The 9,284-nt window shown below is 38.4% G+C and overlaps 1 protein-coding gene across 2 annotated transcripts; it reads right to left on the bottom strand.

The window, feature by feature from the left end:
- Positions 1-210: 210 nt before the first annotated feature.
- Positions 211-7,020, bottom strand: PTTG1 (PTTG1 regulator of sister chromatid separation, securin). Of its 2 annotated transcripts, none has more exons than XM_009450039.4 (6): positions 6,725-6,990; positions 6,477-6,578; positions 5,987-6,171; positions 4,625-4,718; positions 1,079-1,237; positions 211-348 (listed from the first exon to the last, which is right to left on the bottom strand). In XM_009450039.4, exons 2-6 carry the CDS (start codon positions 6,565-6,567, stop codon positions 269-271), a joined length of 609 nt encoding a protein of 202 aa, XP_009448314.1. In that variant the 5' UTR covers positions 6,568-6,578; positions 6,725-6,990; the 3' UTR covers positions 211-268. The 2 variants fall into 2 exon arrangements, with proteins under 2 accessions (XP_009448314.1, NP_001129088.2); NM_001135616.2 differs by having other exon boundaries at positions 254-348; positions 6,989-7,020.
- Positions 7,021-9,284: the final 2,264 nt, after the last annotated feature.

Here is a 9,284-nt window from a genome sequence, read left to right as displayed (position 1 = left end):
AAAGTCAATAAAGTACACATTGAGGGGTATACTTTTCAGGAAAAACAGTGGCAGCTTCTAAAATAAGCTGTTAAACCAAAAAGATTTAAGTTTTTAGAAATCAGACAAATCTCTATTGTCACATTATAGACTCTTTGTTAAACACCTCAGCTAGCTTTCATGTTGTTTTAAGTAACCTCCATGGAAAAGCAACCACAATACTAGGAAGAATCTGTTAAAGAATGCTTTATTAATACAAATACACACAAACTCTGAAGCATTAAGAAATTTAAATATCTATGTCACAGCAAACAGGTGGCAATTCAACATCCAGGGTCGACAGAATGCTTGAAGGAGACTGCAACAGATCTAGAAAACAGGAATCTCTTATTAAAATTTCTGCAAATCCTTGAGTCATTGTCCATATCAACATAGACATTAGCTGTCAATCAAAAATTCATGTTTTTCCCTTTGTCAAATCAATCACCTCCATCCCCTCCTGACACATTTTTTGGAATGTGTCTGTGGCCCCAGAATTGACTTTCATTAGGAAGTAAGTCTTAGAAGTATCTGAATCTCTATTGTTCTTAGAGACCAAAGTAAGAGTTAACAGTCTCACTAATGTAACTTATTAGGACAAATTATCCCACATCAGAACAAACAGAAAACATAATGTTGGCTTTGACTACAAGTTCAAACGAAGACCTCAAACCTTCTGCAGTAAGAAGTTATTGTCAGTCTATGCTACAGCACAGGTGTTTTGATCTTATATTAGCTTTGGATATAACATGGAATCATCATTCCAAGCAAGTTTATTATATATGCTTCAACTTATAGCCTAAGAAGATGTAAGTGAGAATTAATCTTTTGGCTGTAGTAAGACTATCCAGTTTCCAGAATAACAATTTTACTGGGGCATTTGGGACTGAAAAGCAATATTAATCGAGAATAGTTTATTTTTCTGAAAACTAATCCTTGTCATTTGAAGGATAGAAATTACTCACAGGCTCACCTCCCGCACAACTGTGTTCCCATGGTAATGGAAGTGTTATGAAACAAATTGTTTGCAGCCCTTCCAGAAGGGCACTTGCTCACTTACTGGATTCCCATGGTGGAGAGGGCATCTTCACAGGTGAAGGGGGGCCCAGCTGAAACAGCTTTTCAAGCTCTCTCTCCTCGTCAAGGATCATGAGAGGCACTCCACTCAAGGGGAGGTGCGCAATCTGGTGCTCTTCAGGCAGGTCAAAACTCTCAAAGTCTGTTACAGAGAGAAAGCGTTTTTGTCAGGGCAGCAGTTCTTAGTGTGGGCTGTAGACCCCTTGTGGTCTGAGACCCTTTAAGGGGGTCCATGAGGTCAAAACTATTTTCATGACAATATTCACACCTTTTTCCACTGGGTTGACATTTGTAATGATGGTACCAAGGCAGCGGTGGAGAAAGCTGCTGGTGCCTCAACACAAATCAAGGCAGTGACAGTAAACCATATTAGCAGTCTCTCTGTTCTGCATCCTTCTTCACTTGTAGTTTAAAAATGCCAGTTTCACTTACTGTCACTTCACCATATGCAGTAGAAAGTATTAATTTTATTAGCTCTCCATCCTTGAGATGTCTTTTTAATGTTCTGTGTGATAAAATGAGAAGTATGCCATAAAGCACTTCCACTGTACACCAAAATATGATTAAAAGGATTTGTGCAACTATCTGAGTTGCAAGCTAAAACTAGAGAACATTTTCCTGGAATACTGTTTTTACTTGAATTAACAACTGCAAGAAATCCCATGGTCACTCAGACCTGGGTGCTTGTCACACTTTTTCTTAAAGGAATGAAAGAAGTCTATCACCTCAAGGAAAACTGACAGCCTTTGTTGCCAATGGTAGAATATAAAACGTTAAAATTTTGTCAAAAATTAAAAAATGAATTTTTTTTTTTGAGACAGAGTCTCACTCTTTCACCTAGGCTGCAGTGCAGTGGCACGATCTCCGTTCACTGCAACCTCTGCCTCCTGGGTTCAAGCGATTCTCCTGCCTCAGTCTCCCAAGTAGCTGGGATTACAGGTGTGCCCACCACACCCAGATAATTTTTGTATTTTTAGTACAGACGGGGTTTCACCATGTTGGCCAGGCTGGTCTTGAACTCATGACCTCAGGTGATCCGCCCGCCTTGCCTCCCAAAGTGCTGGGACTACAGGCGTGAGCCACTGCATCTGGCCAAAAAAAGGAATTTTGGAAAACTTATCTGCAGTCATTAGCTTGACAGATGCCTTAGACTTTTCTGATGAGATCAGTTGTGGTATTAATGTGCTTTTGATATTGTATAATAAAGCATCTCAACATGTGGGTATCTACATATCTCAGTGAACCAGTATTTCTGAATGATCAATGCAAGATAGATGCAAGAATATAAGATACATTCCAAGAGCAAAATAGACCAATGGATTTTACTGTCAAGATACAAAATGCTCATTGATATGGTTTCAGATTCCACATTGCAATTTTATATTCAGAAACAGCCACTTGTGGGTTTTAGTGTAGTGGCAAAAAAACCTATCCACACTTATCTGAAAAGACTATTAAAAACGTATCTGTGTGAGGCTAGGTTTTCTTCGTATATTTTAACAGATGTAAGAGTGAATATAGAATTTGATAAGAATCCAGTTGTCTCGTATTAAGCCAAATAAAGCAAATTTTCAAAAATATAAACCATGCCATTCTTCTCCAAACTTTTCCAGAACAAAAAATATTTTATGTTAAAAAAAATTTACATTAATGTAATGTGATTACTTAGTGAATAAATATCTTAAGTTTCTCAGTTTTAATTTCTAATACAGAAAAGAGCAGATCACACAAGCAAAAGTGGTCTTCAATAATTTCTAAGAGTGTAAAAGGGTCTTTAAAACAAAACAAAAAAAAATGGAGAACCATTGTGTTAGGTAACATTCATTCTTAAAATCCAAGTACCTTACTTCTTAGCAATTATTTTTAAAAAGTGATTTTTCTGTACAGTAACAAAAGTAGGATTTAATACTGAATTTTCTTCAAGGAGCTGTTTTCTCAAAAGATTAGAAAATCATGGTTTTCCTTATCTTTGTCCGTAGGTGTGAAAGTTCTCTAAAGCCTAAGTACTCAAGAATTAGTCTGCTCTTTTACAAGCCTGGTAAAACCCAGAAGTCAAAAAGGAATTGAATGATATGTGACTATTTAACTTAAAACCACTGAATTGTAAAGGAAACCATAAACAGACAGAAGACTCCAGAGGAAAGAAGTTTGCAATATAAGGGGAGCTAATTTTATCTACAAAGAGCTCTTTAATCAAAGAAAAACACAAACCGGAAGTTAATAAAAAAAGAAAAACTGTAAGTGGCCAATAATCAAATATGTTCACCGTACACACAACAAATTTAAAACAATGAAATATTTCTTTTCTGATAAAGATTAGAGTTTTAAAACATTGATAGTGAACCTGGAGGAAGCAGACATCTTCATCCACTGTAGATGGATTTAACAATTTACACTATTTTGAAGGGCCACTTAGCCATATCTCTTTCCTGTAACACAGGATATTGTGGTATTCATTCTTCATCAATATGCATAAATCTACCTCATTTTCCTCAATGGCTGAATGGTAATTATTAGCACGGATGCACCACATTTTATAATTTTAAAACTTAATCACACAAGCCCTTGAACTCAGCAATCCTTCTCAAAGTTTCCCTCCAGATGTACTCACAAACTTACAACAAGATCATTTCAGGAATACTAATCGTAGAAATGTTTGTAGTTTCTAAAAGCCAGAACAATCTGAATGCAAATTAGTAAAATAACTACATGACCTCTTTGGCTAAATAAAAGGGTAAAAGATCCAGCTCAGAAATCTGTAAGGCCCTCCCTGATCTGATCCCACACCTCACCTGTATCCTCCTTTACTCTGCCTGTATTTTTCCTAGAACCACTTTAGTCTCTTTTCCTACCTCACGATCTTTGCACCACTTTGACCTACAATGCTGTTTTTTCTGGCTCACTCACAGTGAGATGACTTGTCCAGCATCTGACTTTCCCTTCAAATTATGGGCTCCCATAGGCAGGGCCCATCTTGTTAAACAGTGTGTCCAGGACCTAATGATGCCTGACACACAGTAGCTTCTCCTCAAATGGTTGAGTAAATTAAAGCTTGAAAAGCTGTTTCCAAAACAGAAAATACTTCAGATACATGTAGCAGGTTGAAGAAATTTGAAAAACACGTCTTCACTGTCTTATGTAGATTTTTCAAACCAAAGAAATAATCCTACCAAATTACTCTCAGGCATTGCTCAACTTGACATAAAGCTCACTTCTAAAAGCCTTGTGAGAAAGACTGTCCACAATGGGACTTATTCAATGTTCATGAATACATCTTACCTCCTCTAGGTGATAAGCTTTTACAGACAGGAACAATGTCTTCTACATCTTTGTTCCTATTCCCCTCCTGACCTAAGATGATACCTTGCAAATAATTCCATCAACAAGTACACTTGTCCAAAGCAACCCAGATTCAGACAGTCTCATCATAGTTTTTGGTCATATATTATATTCATAACAAGTTACAGCTGAGCTGAATACTAAGAAACTAAAGGCCAAAAGCACTTTTCGCAATTGCAAAAGATACTACCTAGAGGATTGAAGGGAAAGAATTTTTCTATTTCTGGATAGGCATCATCTGAGGCAGGAACAGAGCTTTTTGCTTTAACAGTCTTCTCAGTCATCTAGAACAGCCAAAGAAAATATGGGTTAGTGAGAGTGGAAGTCTTATTAGCTGATTAGTTTTTAAATTTGTCAATTTCATGCTGCCTTCTAAGAAGCCATAATCCTTAGTTTTCATAATTGCACCTAAATATACTTCAAATAATATGATTCAAATGTAATTCGAGTAGCATGACTCAAAAGTTAAAATCTGAAATTTAAGTACCAGCACCTGTCAGCATAAGTGATCAAGAATGCAGTTAATTCAGAGCTAATCAATGCAATTATTCAACCTAACAGAGGAGAAAATGGGCATGAATCACCCAGGATAGTAGCTAATCATCAAAGCCATTTTTGGCTTATAGGAGTGTGATTTTTTCCACAAGTGTTACCTTAAATTATTTGCTTGGTTAATATTAAAAACAAGTTTGTGTTCCTCAAATACACACATTGAGTAAGAGGCAGCAAGACACTGTCAAGGACTTTAGAATAAACACCATGGGCAATCTTCTAGTCTGGAGTTGACAGGTCTACTACAGTCTACTATAGAAGGGTGCTACAATGGAAGCCGGCATGTTCCTGCTTTATCTCACCTCACATATGCATGCCTAGAATTCCCTATGGGGTTCTCACACTTCGGTTCTGTGTCTCATTGTTTTTGCCATGTCTTTGCAATTCCTGTATTTAATATTTTTCTTTAAGTTAATTCACTTTTTAAAGAAGACATCTTTGTCCTAAGTTGCACTATATGTAATTCACTAGTTGTTTCCTAATGCAAATTAAACAAAACAGTTATTCAAATAAAGTGTTAATCCACATGCTAATGTCATCTTTCACAGCAAAGTCCTCTCATCTGGGATACACAGACCTGTAGCTTGTGACTCACACTCACACAAAGATCAACATGCTAGCAAATTGTCACCTAACAAGCTGCTGCTTGCCCTGGAAGGCTAAGAGAATGGCAGCACCTGTGCTATTAAAGCAGCAACAGAACCTCTTAAGGCACCCTCTCTCTCAGTATGTATCTGTAAGTAGACACCACCAACCAGTTTCAAGACACTAGTGAAGGACAGGTGAGGCAAAAATATGCATTAGCTGCATCTGAGATTTCTAATCTCAAGGTACCAAGAAGTCCACAAGGACAATCTGAGTCTCCTCCACTACTCTGCTTGCTAACCTCTATTTCCCTTCTACTCAGAGGGAAGAAAGCTAGGTAGGATGATGCCAATAGTCATTTTAAGAGTCAAAAGTGCTTAAGTGTTTAAACAGTGTCTTTATAGCCAACACTTACCTTTTTGGCAGAAAAGCTTGGCTGTTTTTGTTTGAGGGGTCCCTTGGTCTTTACAGACTTTTCTGTAGCTCTGTTGACAGTTCCCAAAGCTTTTCTGGTAGCTTTAGGTAAGGCTGGTGGGGCATCGAACGTTTTGCCAAAACGTGGTGTTGAAACTTGAGATCTCCCATCTAAGGCTTTGATTGCTGAAGAAAAAGTCTTACCATAAGAATATTCCAGCAGCAAAATACCTGTACAACTTAAATACTGTGTATATAAACTTGACCTCTCACCCCCAAACCCACCCCCCACTTTTGGTAGTGGCATGGCTATGATAGGCCTAATAGCAGAGATTCAGTAACTTCCTTAAATCATCTCATTAAGATATTAAAAATCAAAAAGGACCAATAACAAACGACTCCAATTGCCCAAAAAGTACACTAAATGTCTCGTCCAGCTCCAGGCCACGTCCGCAATACCAGTGTATCCGACTGCAGCCTTGTATACTTACAAGGTCCAGACCCCAGCTTCAGCCCATCCTTAGCAGCCACACGGGTGCCTGGTTCTCCATTTTCCTTATCAACATAGATCAGAGTAGCCATTCTGGATTATTCTAAGAATGAGAAATACATATTAGATATTGGGGAAGGTGGGAGAAGCAAAGGTATAGCAACATACCAAACTTTCTATCCTAGGAGTGTCCACACAAAAAACAAGAGCTAAACAGCGGAACAGTCACGGGCGTGAGCCAACAAGTACTTAATCCAGCTCTCAAATCTTCCAGCCTGAGTCAGAGGCTCTAAGGTCCCGAGCAGCGCGCGGTTTGGGGCTGGCACTCATCAGACAGTTGCCGTTGGTCCAGTTAGCAGTCCGAGACCACGCTCAAACGGGCTCGGAGCCATCTAAGCCCCGGACAGTCCCCCAACCCCAGCCCCAGCTTCAGCCCCAGCCGCAGCCGCAGCCTGCCTCCTTCCCCGCCCGAGCCGGCTCAACTAACCACCCGCGACCCTCCCATTCACTCACGCAGGTCTTAACAGTCGCATTCATCTGAGGCCGCGGTGAACGGACGCGGCGCACTCCTGGTTTAAACCACAACTCGCGGCCCAATTGGCTCTTCCGCCCAGGAGGCGGGGCCGTGGGCGTGGTCACCAAGTAGAACCAATGGAAAGGACCTAAGCAGCCAGGGCTCCGCCCCAAAAGCTCTTTCTTGCAAATTTTGTGGCACGTTTTCTGGGAAGAAAAAAACTAGGATCGTGTAATATTAAAAAATAAATCGAGAGGCTTTTTTTTTGCTCTCCATATTATTAAGCTGCATAGACTGAGGTACTGACTCAATAACAATGTTTTATTGCTTTAAGATATTTTTATTTAGATGACCTTGTAAAAAGGATGGAAAATAAATAGAAATATTGTAGAAATGGGGGAAACAACCAATGTTGGGTCTAAAGAATACTAGCAGAGAAGAATTTAAAATTAAGAAGAAATGTAAGTACAGGTAGATCAAACAGCAGCGTTTGAGTCATTCTCTTATGCTTATGATTAAGAACGAACTGATCATTCCCTAATCTCAGGACTATCCTCAATACTTCAGGCTAAGATGCTGTTTCTATTATACCATCACGAATCTGTCTTAGGAACAAAATTATGATTCTAATGAATACATAATTTAGCCTTCCCTTAAAATTGTATCCTTTGATAGTGATTTATTTTAAACCTCTAACATCTCAATAATACATTAACCAAAGTTGCCTGGAAGGGCTTGGCCAGGGAGCAAGAGAATATCAGAGAGATAATAAAGATATAAAAAAGGAATTCCAATTTCCCAGATATGAAAAGAAATTTTGCTTGAAAAAGTTGACGACCTTTTCCTGTTTCTATAGTAAAATGGAATACATTGAACAACTACAAGATGAAGATATAAATTAAAAGATAAGGCTGACCTGTGTCATTCAAACTCCCCTTCCCACAGGTCACCATATATGCATTTTAAGCTGCAGATCAGCTGAGAGAGAGTTGATTCCATATTACTCTTTCACAAAAGGCTTAACACTACACCTGACATAGACATGGTTCTCAATATATGCCAGTTCATCATCTCTTTTTCCCTGGCATTTCAGGACCAATATTGATTGAATGATTCATTCATTCACAAATATTTATTGAATACCTATTAAATGCTGGACATTATACTAGGTTATAAGAAAAGAGCCTAACTTAAGGTGAAGAAAAGAGGAAAGACAGAAAAATATGCATACCTTTATTGTCCCTTCACTGTTCTTTTTCCTTTATCCCCATCCCTTATTTCCTCCTGTATCTCCTAAATTTTACATCATCATATTATATTATCAGCACTCAAAGTGTTAATTTTTAAGACTAAATCTGCACAACACCTATAGCTTCCAAGTGGGGATTCTCTATCTACAGAGGTTTTGAGGTGCAAGGTTTATCTTAGGATGTCTTCTTTTTTTCACCAACAGAAAGCATTGTTTCTCCTAAGGTCATGCAGCAGCTGTAAACCATAACCACCCTCTCTGAATAACCACTGTTTTCTTACTAATGATGCCCTCAGACCAGCTTTGCTGTTCCTATTACTGGAAATACTCAATTGCTAAACCACCCTCACTCATAACAGCACTTAGTCCCTAATCAGTTTCTCCCAATCCTTCTTTACAAACAGCAACCCATCCAGAACCAATCCCAGCTTTCCTAGACCTTCCTCAGAACCCTCCAGAGGGACCTCAAGTCTTAGAAAAGATTCAACTGTCTTGTCCTGCGCTTTCTGATTCCTCTTCGAGATGCGCTCTCCTGGTGGTTTTGGCTAATTAGGCCTTAACACTCCTAAGCAAATTTCAGGAATATTTTTAAGTGGAAAAAAACAAAGCCTGAGTGATTCATAGACTCTATTCACTTTCACGCTAGTCTCTGACACTGTTTCTTCATCTACTGCCCTGTAAAAGCAAAATTAATATTTATGTTCCTAAACTCCAGGTATTGCAAATTCTTAATACGAAAAAAATAGATTCTATTATGTTGGGCTATTTTATTGAGGCAGGAATGGTAGCTACTTTTACTTTTACATTCAAAAAGGATTCACGTTATGGGGGGGAGGGGGAGAACAACCAGAATAGAAAGCACAAAGAAAAAAAAAAAATCACAAGAAATTCTACCACGAAAATTAGTTTATTTTCCAGTGTTTTATTTCACATGTATACTTTTAAAGAAGGGATGGGATAGCATAGATACTGTTTCTCCAAAATGGAAATTGTCGTATTTTTTTCTAATGATAACGTGACTTATGTTCTCACAGCACCTGGTATTC

Source organism: Pan troglodytes, chromosome 4 (genome assembly GCF_028858775.2).
Source record: "Pan troglodytes isolate AG18354 chromosome 4, NHGRI_mPanTro3-v2.0_pri, whole genome shotgun sequence".
In the NCBI taxonomy this organism is placed as follows: Eukaryota; Metazoa; Chordata; class Mammalia; order Primates; family Hominidae; genus Pan; species Pan troglodytes.
The sequence above is the reverse complement of the archived record's forward strand: the minus strand, read 5'-3'. Positions and strand labels throughout refer to the sequence as shown.